General features: G+C 53.0%; 10 protein-coding genes across 13 annotated transcripts; 2 read left to right on the top strand and 8 right to left on the bottom strand.

The window, feature by feature from the left end:
- Positions 1-1,228: 1,228 nt before the first annotated feature.
- Positions 1,229-2,132, bottom strand: IUM83_07033 (TBC1 domain family member 19; the record flags this gene model as incomplete). The annotated part of the gene is made up of 3 exons (XM_067931292.1): positions 1,229-1,350; positions 1,419-1,501; positions 1,570-2,132. 3 exons carry the CDS (start codon positions 2,130-2,132, stop codon positions 1,229-1,231), a joined length of 768 nt encoding a protein of 255 aa, XP_067787186.1.
- Positions 2,133-2,240: 108 nt separating this feature from the next.
- On the top strand, positions 2,241-3,486 carry IUM83_07032 (TKL protein kinase; the record flags this gene model as incomplete). The annotated part of the gene is made up of 6 exons (XM_067931291.1): positions 2,241-2,419; positions 2,510-2,575; positions 2,656-2,724; positions 2,816-2,884; positions 2,964-3,023; positions 3,084-3,486. 6 exons carry the CDS (start codon positions 2,241-2,243, stop codon positions 3,484-3,486), a joined length of 846 nt encoding a protein of 281 aa, XP_067787185.1.
- Positions 3,487-4,781: 1,295 nt separating this feature from the next.
- Positions 4,782-6,132, bottom strand: IUM83_07031 (putative glycoside hydrolase; the record flags this gene model as incomplete). The annotated part of the gene is made up of 2 exons (XM_067931290.1): positions 4,782-4,787; positions 5,005-6,132. The coding sequence occupies 2 exons, from the start codon at positions 6,130-6,132 to the stop codon at positions 4,782-4,784; spliced, it is 1,134 nt and encodes a 377-aa protein (XP_067787138.1).
- A 1,968-nt stretch (positions 6,133-8,100) lies between these two features.
- IUM83_07030 (putative glycoside hydrolase) lies at positions 8,101-9,538 on the top strand (the record flags this gene model as incomplete). The annotated part of the gene is made up of 2 exons (XM_067931289.1): positions 8,101-9,438; positions 9,533-9,538. 2 exons carry the CDS (start codon positions 8,101-8,103, stop codon positions 9,536-9,538), a joined length of 1,344 nt encoding a protein of 447 aa, XP_067787187.1.
- Positions 9,539-9,935: 397 nt separating this feature from the next.
- Positions 9,936-10,871, bottom strand: IUM83_07029 (endo alpha-1,4 polygalactosaminidase; the record flags this gene model as incomplete). Its single annotated transcript, XM_067931288.1, has 1 exon — positions 9,936-10,871. One exon carries the CDS (start codon positions 10,869-10,871, stop codon positions 9,936-9,938), a length of 936 nt encoding a protein of 311 aa, XP_067787092.1.
- Positions 10,872-11,958: 1,087 nt separating this feature from the next.
- IUM83_07028 (chromate transporter) lies at positions 11,959-12,950 on the bottom strand (the record flags this gene model as incomplete). Its single annotated transcript, XM_067931287.1, has 5 exons — positions 11,959-11,993; positions 12,072-12,341; positions 12,406-12,532; positions 12,597-12,679; positions 12,776-12,950. The coding sequence occupies 5 exons, from the start codon at positions 12,948-12,950 to the stop codon at positions 11,959-11,961; spliced, it is 690 nt and encodes a 229-aa protein (XP_067787093.1).
- A 2,638-nt stretch (positions 12,951-15,588) lies between these two features.
- On the bottom strand, positions 15,589-16,904 carry IUM83_07027 (glucosylceramidase; the record flags this gene model as incomplete). Its single annotated transcript, XM_067931286.1, has 2 exons — positions 15,589-16,544; positions 16,643-16,904. 2 exons carry the CDS (start codon positions 16,902-16,904, stop codon positions 15,589-15,591), a joined length of 1,218 nt encoding a protein of 405 aa, XP_067787060.1.
- A 904-nt stretch (positions 16,905-17,808) lies between these two features.
- IUM83_07026 (putative glycoside hydrolase family 30 protein beta-glucosidase/xylosidase) lies at positions 17,809-19,431 on the bottom strand (the record flags this gene model as incomplete). 4 transcript variants are annotated; one of them, XM_067931284.1, is made up of 3 exons in its annotated part: positions 17,809-18,403; positions 18,460-18,766; positions 18,849-19,131. In XM_067931284.1, the coding sequence occupies 3 exons, from the start codon at positions 19,129-19,131 to the stop codon at positions 17,809-17,811; spliced, it is 1,185 nt and encodes a 394-aa protein (XP_067787029.1). The 4 variants fall into 4 exon arrangements, with proteins under 4 accessions (XP_067787029.1, XP_067787027.1, XP_067787030.1 ...); XM_067931285.1 differs by lacking the exon at positions 18,849-19,131 and having other exon boundaries at positions 18,460-18,674; XM_067931283.1 differs by having other exon boundaries at positions 18,399-18,766.
- A 709-nt stretch (positions 19,432-20,140) lies between these two features.
- On the bottom strand, positions 20,141-20,538 carry IUM83_07025 (putative glycoside hydrolase family 30 protein beta-glucosidase/xylosidase; the record flags this gene model as incomplete). Its single annotated transcript, XM_067931281.1, has 2 exons — positions 20,141-20,416; positions 20,494-20,538. The coding sequence occupies 2 exons, from the start codon at positions 20,536-20,538 to the stop codon at positions 20,141-20,143; spliced, it is 321 nt and encodes a 106-aa protein (XP_067787025.1).
- Positions 20,539-20,654: 116 nt separating this feature from the next.
- IUM83_07024 (putative glucosylceramidase 3) lies at positions 20,655-21,764 on the bottom strand (the record flags this gene model as incomplete). Its single annotated transcript, XM_067931280.1, has 1 exon — positions 20,655-21,764. The coding sequence occupies one exon, from the start codon at positions 21,762-21,764 to the stop codon at positions 20,655-20,657; it is 1,110 nt and encodes a 369-aa protein (XP_067787026.1).
- Between the last annotated feature and the right edge of the window lie 417 nt (positions 21,765-22,181).

The raw sequence follows: 22,181 nt of genomic DNA, 5'->3' as shown, positions 1-22,181 counted from the left end.
CCGAACGAACGTTTTTTTCGGTCTGAAGGCGAGTCTGCCCGCATTACTATCGCATCTTGATAGTGGTAATGCTGTCGATTCCGATACTATGTATCCTACGATGGAGCACAAACCAGATATATTACGCCTTCCGTCGTATAGTTGCTATGAAGCTTTCAAGAAAGCGATGCTAACTGTCATTCGACACGTCGACCAGGCGTTCCTACCCGAGTAAAGCTGACCAACGCTTACGAAAGGCCAAATAGATACTCCTGCAACAAAGTCACTACTGGGATATCTATGAGCTCGGCAAATAGTTCGTCGGCTTCTTCGCGCGAGCTAATAGACTCTAGCTCACTTGCGCGGAAGTGGAAAAGCGCGGCGGCGAAAATGGCGACAAGTTCTAGCGAGTCGTAGCCAATCACACGGTCCCAGAGCAGGAGTACTTGGTTTTGGTCACAATGTCCGGTTATAAGCATCGATGCACTAAGGGAATGCTATGTCCAGTGGCTTGAGGCCAATATTTATGAGGTGAAAAACTGTGGCGGGGCTGGAGCGCACAACAAGATCTTCAAACAACTTGCAGGAGATGTAGGATTGTTCCTCGTTCGGTCCGGATAGCGTTGAGCTTGCTCCAGTACCGTGCATACAACTCACGAAAGACGAAGTAGATTTCGACGGGATCTGCGTAAAGATATGCAAGAGGTGCCATGTACATGACGAGGCCACTGAAAGGTAGAACTCCATTGGGGTATGCAGCTGTTCGTGTCGACATCCACGGTTTCATCGTGCTGGAGCTCTGTTGTTGCGATGCCTGGTTCAGCAAGGGAACAATGCACAGCTCCATTGACTTGTAATGCATGCCGCTTAACATAAGTATCACGTGTGAAAGCCATGAGCACGTTCTCGAGGTGATCTTGGAAAACGAAGTAATCAGAACTGTCGATTGTCTGCTGAAGATCGAGCAAATACATGTCATCCGTGAGGTACGTCCACTCAGCGGCTTGTCTTTTCAGATGTTCAAAGTAGCTCCGGTCCTCCGCGGTGGCAGGTACCGAAAGAACCTGGCGCCAGATCTGATGGCAGCGGTGAACACGTTAGATGTTATTCTACTTTTGCTCGTCGGCGTTCATGTGGGGATTGTCTTACCTGAGGTCGCAAGCTGACAGGACACCCTGTCTTGGAGTACTGGCGCGCCATTGATACGCTTTGGTGCGCTAATACGAGGTCACCGACGCGATTCTTTCTGCTAGAAAAGCGCTTCTCTGAAATGCTCGTCCAGTCCCATTTGCCCACATCCTGGCGCTAGCTCAGAGAATAAGCGGCGGTACTCGGGGAAAGGGGGCGAATAGAGCTGTAGTTGGATGGAACCTGTACCAGTAATACAATGACGTATGAATCCTGAAACTTTAGTAGGAGGAAGAAAAATCAGGACGTACCCCATGCGTCTGTGGCTGATTCTGTTGGTTCGCGGACTCGGTTGGAAGGCTCGATCGCTTGCAGCGACCGAAGCAGGTCATTGCTATCCATAGTGTCAAAGCACGCATCAACACTTGCATATTGTCCTTCAACACGACTGGCAGAGCGTACCCATCATAGAGGAAGCTTGCAGCCAGAACTTTGTTGGCTTTCGCGGGCTTGGCGCCCTCGGCTTCGGGTATCTGTCCGTCGTCTCGTGCTGCTGCCTCGGCGCCTGACGATGGCGCAGCTGCTTTAGGAGCTACCAGCGGTCGTCCGAGCTCCTTCGCGACCCTCAGCATCTCGTCGCTCGTGATCCGTTCCCAGTTCTCTCGAGCTGCTCGAACGACGTCGAGACTGCAGCCGTTCGTCGACCGAGTCCCGGGCAGCAGTCGACTGTCCTCCGCTGCGACCTTCGCCTGCTTCTTCGATGCCGCGGCCACCGACTGCATCGCGTCGCAGTGCAGATCGATCACCGTGCGCTTGAGCAGCCCCAGCAGCCCCATCTTCTCCAGCAGGAGGTACATGAGCGGGTTCTGCAGACTCTGCACTTGGTCCACCGCATACTCGGGCTGGGCCAGCTCCATCTTGACCAGCTGCTTCCACTCCTTCACCTGGTCCAGAGCTGCCAGACGCTCCGTGAGCAGCAGCGTCCGCTCCTCGAGCCCCACGTCTCCGTAACGCAGTGCTGCCATCCTGCAAAAGGCACAAAACCGTTGTGATTAATCTTCAACTTGTGTGTTATATGTACACTCGTACTTAAGGTGCAAGGACGTCACTCCGAATTATCTTCCGAGCGAGCGATGGGGAGTTCCGCGGCGAGGCTCTTGGCGGCGGCGCTGGCGGTGGCCCTGGGCCCGACGCGAGCCTTCTTCTTCCACCACCCCGTCGTCCACGGCGACTCGTACAGCTACAAGGGCGACGGAGGCGCGCCAGAGCACCCGGAGACGCTGTTCCAGCCGGGCGACGTCTTCACGGATGTGTGCGTGGGGCTGCTCATGAATTGAATTCGTAGGGCAGCGATCACTAATAATCATCCCTGGCGACTTGCACTATGCTGTAATGGCTGCAGTACATTGGAGAATTGGGATCTGAGCGACGTCGCGAGTCTCAACCTGCCGCACTCGATCCAGAAACTGTACGACAGCATACTCGATCCGTGGACGACAGCATACTGGATTGGCCCCCTTACTATAAATTGTGCTTTCGTTGTAATAGGAATTTGGTCAAGTGCAAGTTGGGTGCCATTCCGGAGGAAGTTCGCGCACTGGAGAGCTTGAGAGAACTGTGCGACCTTCCATTGAGTTGGATCTCCACTATGTATATCTTGTTGTTGAGGAAGGACTGACGAGGTGGTGCAATGTCGTGGATATGGCAGAAATCTGGCCGAAAATGAACTGGAACTATTTGGTGGTGCATTTGCAGCTTCTACAACCATTACGAAGCTGTAAGGCTACGGTACTGTTGTTTTTCCTTGGAATATCTCTGCTACGGACTGACCAAACGCCATACTGTGTTACTTGTAGAAATGCGTCGCACAACGCTCTCAATGCTTACAACGTCTCTTTCCCCGTGCTGGCGATGCTGTACGTTGACACAGTCCGATTATCTAGTGTTACAACCCGTCTGACCCCTTATTTTATTAGTGATCTATCGGCGAACAGCTTGACGGATTTCCCCAATTCAGTCTTTGCATCGCCCCAATTGGACAGTTTCCGCATTGCCAGCAATGGGTTTGAGATAGCGGCAATGTCGGCGGCGCAATATGATTTTTTTGCGGGCCTATCAGACTTTCAGGCTGGATTCGCAGATGTGTCTTCGTGCTCGACGGGATCTTTGGTTTACCTGCAAGGAAAAGGTGTGTGCCGTTTGGATATCGCTGCAGCTGAAGATCCTGCGATTGTGATGAGGATCATGGTGCAGATAAGGCACAAGAACCTGCAACTCAATGGCTACGGTGGGGTGGTTATTCTGCCTTGCCAATTCCGAGCAACACAACGAAGAAGTACATCATCGCAGCAATCGTTGTCATGGTGGTCATTGGTATGATTGCAGGGGTGATAGCTTTAATTTCGCTTGGTGTTGTAGGCGGCGTCGCCCGTGCAGTCTACGATTATATTGGCCGTTGGCAGAAGAATCGATACCGTGAAGGTATTCACGAAGACACTCCTCTGTTTTCGACCAGGCAGCTCGTGCCAGCTATCAAAAGGAGATGGAGGCGGTTGATAAATTGTTCCCATCCAACGATCCTGTGCTGGTGACATGGCGTATCGATTACGACAGCGTAGTGTTTGTCAAAAAGATTGCCCAAGGGCCTTCGGCGAGGTGTGGATTGGCCAATATCGCAATGCGCGAGTAGCTGTGAAGCGGTTGATTCAAGAGCAGGTATCTATGGCAACCAGCGAAGACTTTTTGCGTGAAATAAAGCTGATGGCGTGGCTGGAGCATCCGAAGATTATCCAGTTTGTTGGTGTTGCGTGGACCAAGCTGGTGGATATGCTTGCGGTCATTGAATATATGGATGGTGGGGACCTACGCACGCTGCTGGACAAGAAACCCCCCAAGCGCCTTCCGTGGCAGGAGGGTCTGAAACTTCAATATGCACTGGATACAATTGATGCCATTGTGTATCTGCATTCCTTAAGCCCCGTGATTATTCATCGCGATCTCAAGTCCCGAAACATCTTGCTCGATTCCAAGAAGGGCGCGAAACTTGGAGACTTCGGGGTTTCAGCTACCAAACGACAGAATGATATGACCGCGGGTGTAGGCACCGCCCGCTGGCTTGCCCCAGAGATTGCTCGTGGGGAAGAAAACTATACAGAAGCTGTGGATGTCTACTCTTTTGGCATCATTCTCTCGGAGCTGGATACACACCAACTACCATTCGCAGATGCCAAAACCAGCGGCACTGGAGCTCCACTGAATGACATGGCTATTCTGCAAGGCGTATCTTCTGGAAAATTGCTCGTCACAATGTCTCCCACGTGTCCTCGCAACCTTGAAGCTCTTGCAAGACGTTGCATGAGCATCGATCCATCTCAGCGCCCAGCCGCAGCCCAGGTCGCCTATGAGCTGAGAAAACCAGATCTATTACTTTAGCCAACCAAGCGACGGCAGCAACTAAATCAATTGAACTCGGTTTCATTTGTTTTCTCTGAGGAATGCATTGAAAAGCGCGTTCTACCGAATTCCACAACCGTTGTGGTTTGCGTTCGTGACTACTGGCGCTTGCGAGATCGAAATTGGCACATCTGGAGATTGAGTCGCTGGTGGTTGGGACGTAGTGTCCAACGTAGCGCTTGTTGGGGCTTCACTGTTTGTATCCACTGCAAGCATTGCACTCAACACTAACGGTGCGTTCGTTATAGCTCACACAGCCATCGTAGGTGTACATTGGAAAAGGCTGTCTGCGACAGTTGGGCATAACTCACTCAACGAGCCATCGCTCTCCCACTGGAAGTTGCGAAGATCCGGTGAGCCGGCGGGGCATACTGACGTTTCTGCGTGGTTTGCTGGCACCTCGTAGTTGCCCAATGTAGGCTCACTCGACCCATCGTATGAGGCGTACGCCTCCGCCAAGAAATTAAAATTCGGGAACCGTTCGTACGTGCAGTTGGTGCCCGAGTCCGTGCAATCCTCCGGAGAAAAGTAGCCCAGACCGTAGTTCTGTGGGCCGTACGTCTTGAACGGGTAGGCGGACGTGGCCATGGAATTTGCGTTCTCCGTTGAGTACTCGAAGGCAATGCCGCCAGCGAAGTAGTCGCTGTACTCCGGCAGATTCATGAACGCGGCGTCGTGGAACGTGCGCTGGGCCTCGTAGCCGTCCACCGTGGGGAACGACGGGCTGACGCATCCGAACTCGGTGAGCACGACGGGGATGGAGTAGTCGTAACTCTTGAAGCTGTCGCGCAGCATGTTGAAGCCCGTGGCTTTCGTGGGGTCCGATATGTCGTCGCACTGCACGTACGTGTTGATGCCGTACCACTGCGCGGTCTCGAGCTCGTCGCTCTCATCGGTGCGGCAGTTGTAGTACAGCGCGTTATCGTCTCGGTCCGTGTCGGCCACAACGAGACCCACAGGCACCTGGCGCAGGCTCGAGCACGACTGCAAGAAGGCGCGCATGTCCCGGATGAACTTCTTCTGGCACGGCGCGTTCCACGTCCAGGGATTGCCTCCCGTACGGTGGTTGACCTCGTTGCCTCCGCTGAAGGCCATGACGTTGTCGTAGCGCGCGAACTGCTTGATAATCTTCTCGCCGCGGGACTTGTAGGACGCGGGGTAACAAGCGGGCGCGGCGTCGGCCGTGATTTCACAGCCCTCGCAGTCGGAACCGAGATCGACGACGACGTAGATCCCCTCAGCCTGCAGCGCGCACATGAACGCGGAGTGATCGACGTCTGGGTCGACGGAGTAGAGTCGGATGACATTGGCGTTGAGTGCCGTGAATTGCGGCAGGTCTCGATTCCATATGTGTTTGAAGTCCTCGGAGAAGAGATCGAGGTTGTTTACGTTGAGGGGTCCGGTGTTGGGTCTGGGGTAGTAGTTAACGCCGCGGACGGCGAAGTAGTCGCCAGTGACGGAGTCGAAGAAGCGGTTCCCTTTGATGACAAGTGGACTGGCGGCGGAACCGATCGAAGCGGTTAGCAGTTGTAGAGATGTTATAGTGAAAAATGTCGTGGCAGCATGAACCATGGTTTGGGGGGGGGTGATGCCGTAGGTAGGTATGGGAGATGTCGACTTGGACAGTGAGCTTGTCGACAAGACCATGAGGGCATCACTTTCTAGCGGTGGTGAAGGATGTAGGATCCCAGGGAACGATGAAGCATGGTTCTTCATGTGCGGAACCATCCCATAATGGGACGAGTGCCGCTTAACTGCATAGTGATCCAGGCAGAATCAAACTCCGCTGATGACACTGAAGTTGAAACGGGTAAGCGCATGTTAGTCCATGACAAAGACGATCGCGCGCGGTTCGATGCAAACCTAGCGAGTGTCTCTTTGTGACGGCTGTGAATCACCCACTTGACGGGTTCATTTCTATTCACATTCACCGATTATCTGGGGCTGTGGTAGATCTTCCCTGCTCATGGGATTCGTCATGCTGCTTGTGAGCGAAAGCGTGCCCGCAAATGTGTGGTGTGGTCTAAGTAGGCTGTGCCCTGGAAGTCGCGGTAGTATCCCCTAAACGATTTTGTAGTATAATAGTCTTGTGGCGTAGGTACCTAAAAAAGCGTTGTTTTCCTGCCATTTTGTCAGATACAAGGACGAGTGGGGTTTCTATACGCAATGTTAGGCGGACGATCCAGTTGTGCCTGTTAACAGTAGTGTTGTTTGTTCCTGGATGGGAATCAAAAGCTTATCTCGAACCATGAAACCAAGAGAAACATAAGGCATACCTTTGCCTAGTATCTCGTTAGGATATCTGACGTACCCGCTGTACCTCTAAGTACGACGGTCGCGGAGCGATTTAAGATGATAGATGCGCTAAGCAAGCGGAAGCTCGCATCAATGAATCCAATTCCCCAACCTAAATCCCGCCAACACGGGAGCAGCGGATCTAAAGCGAGAAAAAAAAGCTGACTACGTAATAGCCGTTTTGATTTTACGCGAGTGTGCGAATGCGCATACTCGTTAAAATCAATCGTACACCCAGCCAACGAAAGTAAGCCACGCGCTGAAGAAGTAGCGTTCACTGGCGTGCTCTTGGTACAACCTTTCCGGAAAATATTTACCGAAATCCTTATACAAAATAATTCGTCAAAAACACCTTTTGGAGCTTCGTCGTATGTTCGCAGAGAGCTCGTACATGTATCTAAAAGGATGTCCATTTTCATTGAATGCAACTGAGTCAAAACAGTGCGTCCACGCGCAAAGTCGTTGTATTCTGTGAAAGTGATCTTTACTTCCAGATGGCTTAACGTCTTTATCATGGTAATTGCGGACCTCACTTCTACTTTCGTATTCGCGAATGGATGTAGCACCAAACTGCAAGGGCTCGATGCTGCGGAAGTTTAAACTACTTACTCTGGCAAATGATGTACGTTCTCGCCTTCGGTCATTCTAGACACAGGTGGTTTGGATGTCTTGCTGTAATCTGCCCTCGTGCCATACCTTTGTACTCCGTTTCAATCGCTATACCAAAAGTGACGAATCCAACAGAGGAAGAAGTGATGAAGTATCAAGGATTGTACCGAGATGCGTTGGAGAGCCCTATTACCAAGAGATTGTTCCGGAGCATTTGCAGTCGGAAGTACGACCCATTCTATGTGTCGTTCGTTGCCTAACGAAACCGAGGACTTCACCGAGGCATCTCGCACGCAGAAGGGTGCTGGATCGAGCAGCGCACCAAAAATACAATCACGTTTTCTCGAGCCCAATACTACGTAGTAGTTCGGGTAGTTTCTCGACATGCGATGTGTCGCGACGCTTTCTTCTGACATACACACAGAATCTCAATGCGGTATGAGCTTGTGAGCTTGGTCACCTGTCCTGCGTTTTCAACAGTGTAGTGTACTGTTCAGATGACCCACTCAATCTCACTAATGGGCGAGCGCTCGGTGGAAACGATAAAAACGGATGCCCGGCAGGAACTTGGATCCTAGGCACCATTCTCCAATTTCCAGTGAACTACCCGTCTCCATCTGAGCAATTCGACTTCAAATGGTCAGGATCATCAATTCATGGTGGCTTGCAGCTACCATCACTGCGGTCATCCTCAACAGTGTGGCGCCTACTCGTCCTGAGCTAACCATCCTCGCCGCCACTCCGCCTCCGGAGGCCATCCCAGAATCTGGAGTTACCTCTACCCTCCCCTCCCACGGTTCCACATCAAAACCTTCTGCTATCCCGGGCCAGCCCAAAACTATCGGCAGCAGCAGCAGCAGCAGCAACAGTAGTGGCAGTCAAGCTGTTGATGGCAATGATGCGGGGCACAACGACACGTTCCACCCTCTTGTGATCAAGGGGAACCGCTTCTTCGACTCCGTCACTGGCGACTACTTCGCCGTCCGCGGCGTTAACTACTACCCCAGACCCAACACCGGACCCCTCAACGTAAACAACCTCGATCTCTTCTCCGAGGACTTCAAACACATCTGGAATCGAGACCTGCCGCAATTCACGGCACTCAACGCCAATGTCATCCGACTCTACTCCGTCGACCCAGACGTCGATCACTCCGCGTTCATGTGCGCGCTGCAGGCTGAGGGGATCTACGTCGTCGTCGATCTCGGTTCCGACCGCGAGGGCTGTGAGATCACGGCCGACGCCGCGCCCGCTTGCTACCCCGCGTCCTACAAGTCCCGCGGCGAGAAGATTATCAAGCAGTTCGCGCGCTACGACAACGTCATGGCCTTCAGCGGAGGCAACGAGGTCAACCACCGTACGGGAGGCAATCCCTGGACGTGGAACGCGCCGTGCCAGAAGAAGTTCATCCGGGACATGCGCGCCTTCTTGCAGTCGTGTTCGAGCCTGCGCCAGGTGCCTGTGGGTCTCGTTGTGGCCGACACGGACCGAGACGATAACGCGCTGTACTACAACTGCCGCACCGATGAGAGCGACGAGCTCGAGACCGCGCAGTGGTACGGCATCAACACGTACGTGCAGTGCGACGACATATCGGACCCCACGAAAGCCACGGGCTTCAACATGCTGCGCGACAGCTTCAAGAGTTACGACTACTCCATCCCCGTCGTGCTCACCGAGTTCGGATGCGTCAGCCCGTCGTTCCCCACGGTGGACGGCTACGAGGCCCAGCGCACGTTCCACGACGCCGCGTTCATGAATCTGCCGGAGTACAGCGACTACTTCGCTGGCGGCATTGCCTTCGAGTACTCAACGGAGAACGCAAATTCCATGGCCACGTCCGCCTACCCGTTCAAGACGTACGGCCCACAGAACTACGGTCTGGGCTACTTTTCTCCGGAGGATTGCACGGACTCGGGCACCAACTGCACGTACGAACGGTTCCCGAATTTTAAGTTTTTGGCGGAGGCGTACGCCTCATACGATGGGTCGAGTGAGCCTACATTGGTCAACTATAAGGTGCCAGCAAACCACTCGAAAACGTCGATGTGCCCCAAGGGCTCTCCAGTCTTGAGTGGTTTCACTTGGGCAGGCGATTCTTCTAGCAGCGAAGCCTGCCCGACGAAGGCTGGCGCCAGATACCAGTGTCCAAATATCCCTGCCCAGAAGTCTGATGGGTCTCTGCATTTAGATGAAATCAACTCGGGTAGTGGCACTGGTACTGGCGCCGGCGCTGGTTCGCGCTCCGTGACAAAATCTGCGGCAACCTCTGGGTTTGGAGGGCCTCTCGTGAGCTTGATGGTCTCAACTTTTGCAACACTGGCACTCGCTCGTTGATTGGAATTGCAGAAAAGAAAATGACGTCTGAGTCACTACGTACTTGTATTGTACTAGCTTTGTCATTCATTTCTCGATCATAAATGTTTTTGCCTGATATTTTGCTTTTGCTTTACCATGAGTTTGTAGCATCCCTAGTTCTCGAACAGCAATGCGGCAACACACACAACCCATATAATAACTTGAGGCAAGCTAGCTGAGTAGGCCGAGCCCAAACTGCTACCAGAACTGCCACTTGCTCCCTCTTCACCCATAGATTCATCCGATCCCGAGTCAGCGTCCGAAATTTCGGAAGTCAGACTTGAGTCCCCCGACCTATCTCGACAACTATAACGCTCGCTCTGCAAACTCAACGTCTTGAACAGCGTGTCGAAGTTTAGTGAGTTCGCTGTAGCACATGCAGTAGCCTTGTCGCCCGAGTACTCGATGCCGAACACTGGCTTGTCCTGCTTGATGAACGGCACCAACGTGTCACACTCGTCGTACTGCACGCACTGCTCGTTAACCGAAAAGTCGAAGCTCGACACCAAAGCGTCGATCTGATCCAGGTCGTTCTTGAGACCGACGGTGAGGTTGAGCCCGTGCGCTGTCGTGGCCAAGAACTTGTTGAAGTCCAGCTGGTCGTTCGCGGTGAGGTCGAATCCGTTGTCGTTGAAGGCGCCGTCCACGTTGTCTGGGTCGACGCCGTCGCAGCCCTTGGCCCGGGCCAGCTTCATGCGGTCCGCGGCGATCTCGCGCAGCTTGGAGCTGCGGATGTCCACCCAGCTCTCTCCTTTCCACTCGTCAAGCCGTGTACCGATGATATCGGAGCTGTAGCGGTCCTTGTCGGTCCGCCAGTCCTCGTACGTGCCGGCGCTGAAGTAGCAGATCACCTTGATGCCTCGTTGCTGCAGCTCGGCGATGGTGGCGTTCGGGGTGTCGAACATATCGATGTCGTACATGTCGACGTCGTAGGAGAGATCTAGCGAGCCGCTGAGCTGAATCTGGTAGGATGTGCCTGGGGTTGGCTTCCACCACGCTTTTACCCTGCCGATAAGACTCAAGGGAAGAGCGATGGCGAGGAACTTCATGGTGATGTGGATAGCTTGTCGAGTTGGCGGTCAGATTGAAAATGTGCAAATCAAGTAAACCTCCTGGATACTGTCGTGTACCCACTACCTAATTGACACCAGCCCGGTCTGAGGAAGAAGGTGGAACAGACTTTGTCTTCATCACTTCCAGCTGGAAGCGGATACACCTATGCGCCCTCCATGTTGTCCAAAACTATTATCAAGAGAATCATCGAGCGCACAATGCGTATTGATATCTATGAGAGGTCTAGGTACGGAATATTCGGAGCCTGCATTTGTTCGCCTCCTTCGTTCCACAGACTACATGAAGGAAATGCATTACTGAAATACTATGTGTTGGACTTAGAGTTCAATGGTTTAATGTCATGGTGTCCTCTGCCGCGAATTCGGATGTTTCGATGCTGGAATGGACACGACGGGTTCCCGTTTTTAGAATGTATAGCGGCGCGACTGGATTTACGAGCATCATTTCAACTGCAGAAATCTTTCTGACCGAGATCAAATACCTCACAGGAGAGAAGAAATCCCAAGATGGCTCCTACAATGATCGCCATCGACGTTGGCACGCGGAAAACACCCACCATTAACGCTGTAGCAAGCCCCACCGCTGCGCTCGCGTTTGAATGCACTGCTTTGTCCCACAACAAGAAGAAGGAGGCCACAATTAGGCCTGTCGCCGACGCGTTCACTCCAGACAGGAAGATCTTCAAGCTGTTATTGTTGCGGACGCGTTCCCAAAGTGGTAGCAATCCGAAGAAGAGGACGATGCCAGGACCAAATAAGCCTGTACTTGCGACGATCGCTCCGGGAATACCATAGACAAGCGCCCCGAGATACGCCGAGATGTTGAACAATGGTCCCGGTAGAGATTGCACTAAAGCGAGGCCAATCAAAAACTGCTCCTTCGAAACCCAGCCAGCCATTACGATGTCGTTCAGCAACATGGGGAGCATCACTTGGCCGCCACCAAAGATAATGGATCCAATCCAGTAAAACGTATAGAACAATGAGAGAAGAGAGTGCTCCCCGCCATCCTGAGGGTGGTACACTTCGAGCAGCACCAAAATCACCAGCCAGGAGAGCACGATCAGAACTCCGGCAAATGGGTGAATGCCAATTTGCCTGCACGTGAGCAAAGATAATTCAATCAATCATCTCGACATCCATTTGTGCACTGCACTTACCTCTCCAGGTGATTACATGTAGAAACGACGCGATCATTGGAAATTGGAGATTGCGAGTAGCCACACATTGTCGATAACAAGATAGTAAGTCCGCCCGCCGCCATAACTCCAGGAAAGATCAGCGACGACATCCCTTGAGTAGCTAAAATCACGCATGCAGACACCGAAGCGACAAAGTTCTTGACCGAGTCGTCTTCGCAGGCTTTTTGCCACAGTCGGACCGCCGCGATCACGACAATCGACACAGCGGCCGGGGCCAAGCCAGTCAGCCACACTGGAAAGCCATCTGACAGAATAGACGAAGTCAGTATCATTTCCATTCTTGACACCCTCGCTCATCGTACAGGTACCTTGTAGATACGACTTGGCCCCAAAACCTGCCACTGTCAGGGCGATCCAGCCAGGCAAAACCCAGAAGAAGAGCGCGAGCAACCCGCCCAATGGCCCAGCGCGGAAGAGGCCCATGGCAGCAATCGTCTGCAGCAAAGAATTGCATAGTGTCAGCTCCGTATAGAGTTCAAAATTATAGATGAGGTCTCACCATCGTCGACGACGGTCCGGGAATGGCTGAGGCGATGGACAGCACCTCGAGGAACCTCTCGTCCGTCAGCCATTTCTGCTTGTCTGCATATATACATTGCACAGTATACAACCGCAGTAGCATGTTCTTGTTACTGTGTCCTGCCGTGAGGAGGCTCGTCGATGTCTATATGCACGTACACACGAATCGGTCGTGGGCGAGCGCGAGATGTGCCGGCGGGCCCCCAAAGGCGAACAAAGACATCGGGATCACTTCGCGCGGGATGGACAGCAAACGCTGAGCGTACGACTCGCCGCAATGCAGAGAGTGATTGTTGCCCAGGGGCAGCAGCGGCTTGGTCTCCAGGCGGGCCATGGCGACTTCTACGGTGAAGAGACGTCAAACTGCGATCGCCAGCAGCGACGAATCTTCTAATGCGAAGCGGGGGCTACTATTTAGGTGCATTTTCATGTTGAAGCTATGGTGGAGCTCTTGGACGGCGGTAAGATCGCAGTCACGATAGAGTGCGCCGGCACCGTGACCGTGAAGGTGTTGGAGTCAGGCTGCTCTACACTCACCACTTCTTCCGAGCCCTTACGATTCAAAAATTGGATGACAACCTGACTTTCAGGAGTCACAAACGCACAAGTCTTCAAGTCACTGTCCTCGTCCTCGGTTAGAGACATTTTGATGCGTCGAGAACCCGCTGGCACGAACTTAGAGAAATGCCCCATGAAAGCTGCTTGTAAAACTCAGCACCGTTCTTGGCGTCGACGAGAATGGGAGATCGACAAAATTCTTGGACCAATTCGGCCCGCCATGAGTGTCCAGCACCATGTCCAGTTTGTCCACCCAGCTGCGTAGCTGTTTAAGTCTCCGACGATATCTCGACCATAGTTTTCACCTCGAGTCCAACTTTTGTCGGCATCTCTGAGTGAAGGCCCTTTGCCGGTACCCAACAGATTTGGCATGTACCCTTCACATTCTTCGGTTGGAGTATGAACAGGTTTGGATACGAGTCGTGGAATTCTTCAAGGTCGTCAAAATGCCCACCCATCCAAAAGACAAAATCGACGTTCCGATACCAGTGTACAGCGACTCCGCTAATATACTGAAGCGAATCGGGGTCCTCGAGCGGCGCTAAGCGACTAAGGATACTCGGCTTTTGGTCATCATTAGCGATAATCTTCACGCTGGGATGGTTCTTCGCCATCATCGGCCCGAGGTCGAATTTGATAAAGTCTCGTTCTTCTTCGGGGGTTATACGCAAGGTTCGCCACTTTGCGAACGCGAGAAGAGGCTTCTCGGGCTCATTCTGGACTGTCATCGCTCAAAGTCGATTCCCTCCTTCTTGTATTCATCAAAGAATTTGGAATAGTAAAGTGCCAATGCCTTCCAGTTTTGTCCCCAGGGTCACCTTTCATGTGTCAGTTCATAGTAGAGTTCTCCTTCGTCATCCATGCAGGGGGCGCCCACGAAGACGCAAAAGTTTGATATCGCGCGACGTCATCTTCAGCACGCGTTGGATTAGCTCAATTTTGTGTGAATTCGGAGCTTTATCCACCTCGATGGAGAAGTTTTCCATGGCAAGATCACCCTCCCTATCATTGTACGAGTAAATGTTCGTGGAAAAGTCATGTGACCCAATCGGCACTCGACCGAGGTTGTACTGCAGCCCTTTCTCACTGGTCCAAAAGAATATTTTGGAGTTTCGGCGAGAGTTTGTACACGTTGATGGCCGCTGAATCTGTGAAGGCTGCTCCGAATCCAATTATACTCTGATACTGCGTCGAGACATCGATAGAGAAGGTAGGGCTGCTCACCGGACTAGCATCAACTTTTATCCCCTTGTACTGGAGTCGTGCTCCGGTCTGAGACGTAGTGTAGACGCCTACGTGCCCAGCAATAAGCTCCAGATAAGCGTTGGAGACCGAATCACATTGTGTTTCGTTGCAGACGCAAGTGCCATCAAATTGTCCTGGTACAACGACGACCAACTGGAGCACGCGGCAAGAACTCGGTACGGTGAGAACGCCAGAGTCACTGCGCTCACTGCCGCAGCAAGTGCTACAAGACGTTGCATCGCACCGCGAGGAAGCTATACAGTGTAGCCCCACCAAGTGAGTGGGGTACTGTACTCTGTAAATTTGCAAGCCTGTCTTATTGGGAATCCCAACCTGGGGTTGTCCCAGTCGGCCTGGCTTCAGTATTGCTCAGTTCCAGGTGTCGTGCAAGAAAAGACAAAGGGTGAACTTCAGCAGTAATAATACATGTACTAATTTTATTTACAGGGTGTATTAATATGTAATACATTTTAAGAAGTATTACCTCGTAGGATTGCGCTTGAGCACGCTCTTATCAACTCAGTGTGTGCGACAAATGCCACCACACCATAGCTATAGCTACAAATGTTGCTCAAGCTATTGTGCAGAGCTTTAAAATGAAGATTTATCAAAACCTACCGTGTTTGCAGCAGTGTTTATCAATACCTACCCACCGTGTTTGCGATTAGATAGGAGGGGCGTCACCTTTACGGCAAGGTCCTTTAAACTGTCCCGCTGCGCACAATCCTAAAATCCCGAAATACTTGCTTGGTCAGAACACTAAACTCACTGCATCTCGCACGCGTCGCCTACGCTTGCTAGGCAGACCACTGCTGGGTCTTGGGTTTTGGCGGGCGGGGGGGGGGGGGGGGGGGGGGCTCGCTTATTAGAGAGCTTTAATGACATCGATCCCCGGAGTTCAAATTGTGTGCCTCGAACCGATGTACTCTAAGTATCCATTGCAACCACGATAGATTTAGATAAGTATCCATTTTAAGACGGTAGCTTTTGAGCGAGTGGCGCAGAAGGAGCTTACTACATGTACAGTACAAGCGCGGGAGCGGACATTTTCGGTGCAAAAACCTCATTGTCATGATCATCATTGATGGAGAACTCTACCAACAGCAGAATGGTGTAGGCTATTTTATTTCGAAGAACACACATTTCGATGTCAAACGCAGTTAATAAGTCTACAGGATTTTGGTATCCTCCGAGGCAGGCAGGATCACCGTCTGCATCGAGTTGGCTGGCAGCGTCAGCGTGAACGTCTTCGAGTCCGTCTGTTTCACACTGATCCTGACCGCTGAGCTATCGCGGTTCAAGAACTGCATCACGATTTGGTTGTCCGGCGTAACGAACGCACAGCGGTGGAAGTCACTTAGAGTCTCCGTCTTTGGGAACTCAATGCGCTTCGATCCCGGCGGCACGAACTTGGAGAAATGGCCCATGATGTAATACATTGGTTGCTTGTAGAACTCAGCGCCATTTTGTTCATCGACAAGAATCGGAGCGTCCACCATGTTCTTCGCCCAGTTGGGGCCACCATCCGTGTCCAGGAACAGGTTCCAGTCGACCCAACCGGCAGCGTTGTTGTTGCTGTTCTCAATGATGTCACGCGCGTAGTTCTGAGCGCGCTTCCAAGCCTTCTTCGAATTGTCGAGAGCGGGTCCCTTACCCGTACCGATGATTAACGGCAGGAAACCTTCGCACGCTTCCGTTCCGATCATGAACATGTCCGGATACTTCTCTGAGAACTTTTCGAGGTTCTTGAAGTTTCCAGCTCCCGGCAGGATAAAGTCAAGGTTCTGGTACCAGTGGAAGGCAAGACCGCTAATGTACTTCTTCGCCTCCGGGTCATCAAACGGTGCCGAACGCTTCAAGAGGCCGGGCTTCTGGTCGTCGTTTGCCATGATCTTCAGGTCGGGGTGGTTCTTGGCCATCATCGGTCCAAGGTTCAGTTTAATGAAGTCCCTCTCTTCCTCGGCAGTCATACGCAGCGTCTCCCACTGGGACACAGCAAGAGGGGGTTTCTCGGGTTCGTTTTGGACGGTCATGCCCCAGAAGTTGATTCCTTCTTCCTTGTAGGCGTCGAAGAACTTGGAGTAGTACAGCGCCAGCGCCTCCAATACTTGCCACCGGGTTTGCCCTTCATAGTACAGTCGACGACCGAGTTTCCGTTCGTCATCCAAAGCGGAGGTGCCCACGAGGACGCAAACAGCTTCATGTCGGTCATGTTGAGAACACGCTGGATCATGTCGATCTTGTTCGAGTAGGGCGCCTTGTCGGACGCGATGGTGAAGTTGGCCATCTGAAAATCGTCTACCTTCTCATTGTACGTGTAGGTTCTCGTGGAGAAATCGGTGGAGCCGATGGGCACACGAGCCATGTTGTACTGCAGACCTGTTTCGGAGAAGTACTGGTCCAAGGCGATTTTCTGCAACTTGGACGACAGTTTGTACAGGTTGATGGCCGCCGCGTCCGTGAAGGCACCGCCGAAGCCCAGCATCGTCTGGTACTGCGTGGTGACGTCGATGGAGAAGGTCGGTTCGTCCACGGACGAGACGTCGACTTTTCCACCGTGTACGTTAGGCGGGCGCCGGCCTTGGACGTTGTGTAGACGCCCACCTCTCCCTCCTTGAGCTTCGTGTAGTCATTGACGATGGAGTCGCACTGGGTCTCGTTGCACACGCAGACGCCCTCCAGCACGTCCTCATACAGCGACGAATAGCTAGAACACGCTGCTGACGCTCCGTAGGGGGCGAGGAGTAGGCTCGAGGCGAGGACAGCTACAGGAGACAGAACTTTCATGGTGTTACCAGACTGGAAATGCAATCGAGGCTCCCGCGGAATTGGCAGCAAGTTCGAAAGTGCTCTGCACTGCACGTCCCATATTCGCTCCACAAACACAGCTCTTGCCATCTGCCAGGATAGCTTTTCGATGGGGACCGTCAACTTGTACGAAGCCAAAACTTTGAACATTTCAATAGTAAGCACAAGGTCAGCGATACTTTATCGAGCAGCAGATCATGAGTGTTTTCCGTCATCTGGCATCAGCTGCAACTGGAGAATGCGATACGGAGCTGCAGCACTTGAAAATGGGACGACTGCTAGTCGGCGACTGGCGTGACCAGAGTCTGGAGGGTACACATATCACGAGACCACTACATGTACCTATGGTGATGCCCGAAGAACTACACGGTGCTTTGCATAATCTGGATGATAACATATTACCGGTATGTACTAGTAGACGGGAACGCGGAGAGCTCATTGTACGAGGCTTTCCAGCCCGCAGATTCACTGTAACCTTATTTTTCGTACATGTAGGAATTCATACATTCAGCTACCGCCATGAAAAATGGCTATTACTCCTTATCCGCATCAATTTACGTGTCACTTAAATCTGCAGATACTTACAAGATCGTAGTGTCATCAGACGCTGGCAAGATCACAGTTTGCATCGAGTGCGCCGGGAGCGACAGCGTAAACGTCTTCGAGTCCGTTTGCTTCACACTCACCGTCACCGCTGAACTATCGCGGTTCATGAACTGGATCACGATTTGGTTGTCCGGCGTCACAAACGCGCAGCGATGGAAGCTACTCAGCGTCTTCGTCTTCGGGAACTCGATACGCTTTGATCCTGCCGGGATGAACTTCGAGAAGTGGCCCATGATGTAGAACATCGGTTGCTTGTAGAACTCAGTACCGTTCTCCTCGTCAACCAGAATCGGCGCGTCTACGTAGTTCTCTGCCCAGTTCGGTCCACCCGACGTGTCGAGGGCCAAGTTCCAGTCAGTCCAGCCAGCGACGTAGTTGTTCAGGTCTTCAATGATGTCATGGCCGTAGTTCTCAGCACGCGACCAGCTCTTATCGGAGTCCGTAAGCGAAACACCAGACCCCGTCCCCAACCAACTCGGCAGGTAGCCTTCACAAGCCTCCGTCGCGAGCATGAAGATGTCCGGATAATCTTCGTAAAACGAGAGCAGTTTGTCAAAGTCCCCACCTAAGCTGAAGAAAAGAAGTCCAAATCACGATACCAGTGCACACCAAGGCCACTGATGTACTTCAGGGCGTCTGCGTCTTCGAACGGCGCAAGCCGATCCAAGATGCCAGACTTCTGGTCGTCTCCTGCGATGATTTTCAGGTCGGGATGATTCTTGGCCATCATCGGGCCCAAATCCAGCTTCACGAAGTCGCGCTCTTGCTCAGTCGTCAAACGCAGTGACTGCCACTCCGATGTCTGGAGGATAGAGCTGGAGGGCTCGTTTTGCACTGTCATCGCCCAGAAATCGATACCTTCATCAGAGTACGCGTCGAAGAACTTGGAGTAATACAGCGCCAGCGCCTCCCAGTACTCCTCGCCAGGGTTGCCTTTCAATGAGCAGTTAATGGTCGTATTCTTCGTCGTCATCCACGCGGGGAGCCCACGACGATGCGAACAGCTTGACATCACGCGATGAGGCTTTCAGAGCACGCTGGATGAGATCGATCTTGTGTGAAGACGACGACTTGTCCACGGCGATCGAGAAGTGCTCCATCTCGAAGTCGTCCACCACGTCGTTGTACGAGTACACGCTCGTGGAGAAATCCGTGGACCCGATCGGCACGCGACCCAGATTGTACTGCAGACCCGTCTCCGAGAAGTACTGGTCCAGCACCATTTGCTGCAGCGTCGACGACAACTTGTACACGTTGATAGCCGCCGCATCCGTGAAGGCGCCGCCGAAGCCGATCATGGTCTGGTACTGCGTCGACACGTCGATGGAGTACGTGGGGCTGCTCACCGCCGTCGAGTCGACGCTCACCACCTTGTAGGCGAAGCGGTCGCCGGCCTTGGAGGTCGTGTAGACGCCCACTTGGCCGGTGGTGAGACTTGTGTAGCTGTTGGAGACGGTGTCGCACTGGGTGGCATTGCAGACGCAGACTCCTTCCAGGTTGGTCTGGTAGCGCGTGGACCAGTTGCTGCAAGTAGCTGCGACTTGGTGCGAGGCGAGTAGCACGCCGGCAAAGGTGGCGAGCAGGCACGGTGTGAGCATCGTGGTGGTGAGCTTTACTAGGCGCACTTGCGATGTCGGTGGCGTTTTGGAAAGTGCTGTCTGTGCTTGGAATCGCTGGACTAAACTACTCGTGCTACGTCTCAGTCGGTGTCCTGCTCTCCCACGGCTACCAGGATGGATATCGGAGGAGAGGGAGTCTTCGTTGATCTGACCTGGTCTCTTGGGATGGCCACGATGAGGCACGGCGGCCGTCGTCTGCGCCTGCGAGTCACAAGCAAGGCTCAATTGCTTTGCTCGGACTCGCCAGTCGCCATTCCAGTCGCGCGTTACTTACAACGAGAGTGACACAGTGCTGACCGATTGACCCGTTTTTGGTTTGCGCTCATAGAAGCACTTCAACGAGACTCGCGAGTCGGGGCCGGGCCCCATAGATCTAGGCGTTAACCCAAAGAGTGCGCGAAGGAAGCAGACGCGTTGAACGGAAGGACACATCGTGTTACCTACATGTATATAGTGGCTATTGATCACGAGTGGAGTCCCCCTGGTGGCCCATCGTGGTGATCACAGTGGCTCGTTGCAGTTTGGATTTGGTTGGTGAAAGGCAACTTAAATGCGCGATCGTACAAGTGGAAATTCACGCCTCATTCGGACTCTGTTATTGCACTTAGACGGTGCCCGCGAGACTAACACGTTGATCATGTCTCATGAAGAGGCCAATAAATCAATAAAGCCTGCCGGCAGCAGTGCCTTAAAGGATCTTTGTGGTAGTCGATGCCGGCAAAATCACAGTTTGCATCGAGTGCGCCGGAAGCGAAAGCGTGAACGTCTTCGAGTCCGTTTGCTTCACACTCACCGTCACCGCTGAACTATCGCGGTTCATGAACTGGATCACCACTCGGTTGTCTGGCGTCACAAACGCACATCGGTGAAAACTACTCAGCGTGCTCGTCTTCGGAAACTCAATACGCTTTGAGCCAGCAGGGACGAACTTCGAGAAGTGGCCCATGATGTAGAACATCGGTTGCTTGTAGAACTCCGCCCCATTTTTCTCGTCGACCAGAATTGGCGCGTCCACGTAGTTTTTCGCCCAGTTCGGTCCACCCGTGGTGTCGAGTGCGAGATTCCAGTCGGTCCAGCCAGCAACATAGTTATTGATGTCTTCGATAATATCGTGACCGTAGTTCTCAGCACGCGACCAGCTCTTATCAGAGTCCGTAAGTGACACCCCAGATCCCGTGCCCAGCCAACTCGGCAAATAGCCTTCACACGCTTCGGTTGCGAGCATGAACACACTTGGGTACTTCTGATAAAGGACAGCAATTTGTCGAAGTCGCCCCAGCACTAGCAAGGAAAAAATCCAAATCACGATACCAGTGCACACCAAGGCCACTGATGTACTTCAGGGCGTCCGCGTCTTCGAACGGCGCAAGCCGATCCAAGATGCCAGACTTCTGGTCGTCTCCTGCGATGATTTTCAGGTCGGGATGATTCTTGGCCATCATCGGGCCCAAATCCAGCTTCACGAAGTCGCGCTCTTGCTCAGTCGTCAAACGCAGTGACTGCCACTCCGATGTCTGGAGGATAGAGCTGGAGGGCTCGTTTTGCACTGTCATCGCCCAGAAATCGATACCTTCATCAGAGTACGCGTCGAAGAACTTGGAGTAATACAGCGCCAGCGCCTCCCAGTACTCCTCGCCAGGGTTGCCTTTCAATGAGCAGTTAATGGTCGTATTCTTCGTCGTCATCCACGCGGGGGGAGCCCACGACGATGCGAACAGCTTGACATCACGCGATGAGGCTTTCAGAGCACGCTGGATGAGATCGATCTTGTGTGAAGACGACGACTTGTCCACGGCGATCGAGAAGTGCTCCATCTCGAAGTCGTCCACCACGTCGTTGTACGAGTACACGCTCGTGGAGAAATCCGTGGACCCGATCGGCACGCGACCCAGATTGTACTGCAGACCCGTCTCCGAGAAGTACTGGTCCAGCACCATTTGCTGCAGCGTCGACGACAACTTGTACACGTTGATAGCCGCCGCATCCGTGAAGGCGCCGCCGAAGCCGATCATGGTCTGGTACTGCGTCGACACGTCGATGGAGTACGTGGGGCTGCTCACCGCCGTCGAGTCGACGCTCACCACCTTGTAGGCGAAGCGGTCGCCGGCCTTGGAGGTCGTGTAGACGCCCACTTGGCCGGTGGTGAGACTTGTGTAGCTGTTGGAGACGGTGTCGCACTGGGTGGCATTGCAGACGCAGACTCCTTCCAGGTTGGTCTGGTAGCGCGTGGACCAGTTGCTGCAAGTAGCTGCGACTTGGTGCGAGGCGAGTAGCACGCCGGCAAAGGTGGCGAGCAGGCACGGTGTGAGCATGGTTGCTTGGCAGAGACTTGGGGGGCCGTCGGTGTTTTCGAAAGTGAAAAACCATCAGAGCATCTGAAGACGGCAGCAGTACAAGAACAGTATTAAGCTCGAACAGCTCAAAGACATGCCCTACGCTCTATGGATAACAGCAACTTTCGCATAGACGGCCGCTGATGTCACTCTCAAGGTGAAGCTGCACCGCGCACGCGCAGCCTGAGCGTGGGTTGGCCTTCGCCGTCTGTCTTGTGAACGATTTGCTTGGTCATCCCGATAGTTTGGATCCCTAGAATCGTTTGAAGTTGCGATACAGTCTAGATTACTCACGTTTTGTTCAAGAAACTGACCTGCTTGAATGACCCCATCTTGGCCATCCCGCTGTTGAGCGCCGCTCAACTTGCTCAGGCCATCAAGTAATCCCTGACGGTG

The sequence above is a fragment of the Phytophthora cinnamomi genome, assembly GCF_018691715.1.
Source record: "Phytophthora cinnamomi strain GKB4 chromosome Unknown Contig62, whole genome shotgun sequence".
Classification (NCBI taxonomy): Eukaryota; Oomycota; class Peronosporomycetes; order Peronosporales; family Peronosporaceae; genus Phytophthora; species Phytophthora cinnamomi.
This window is presented reverse-complemented; position numbering and strand designations above follow the sequence as displayed.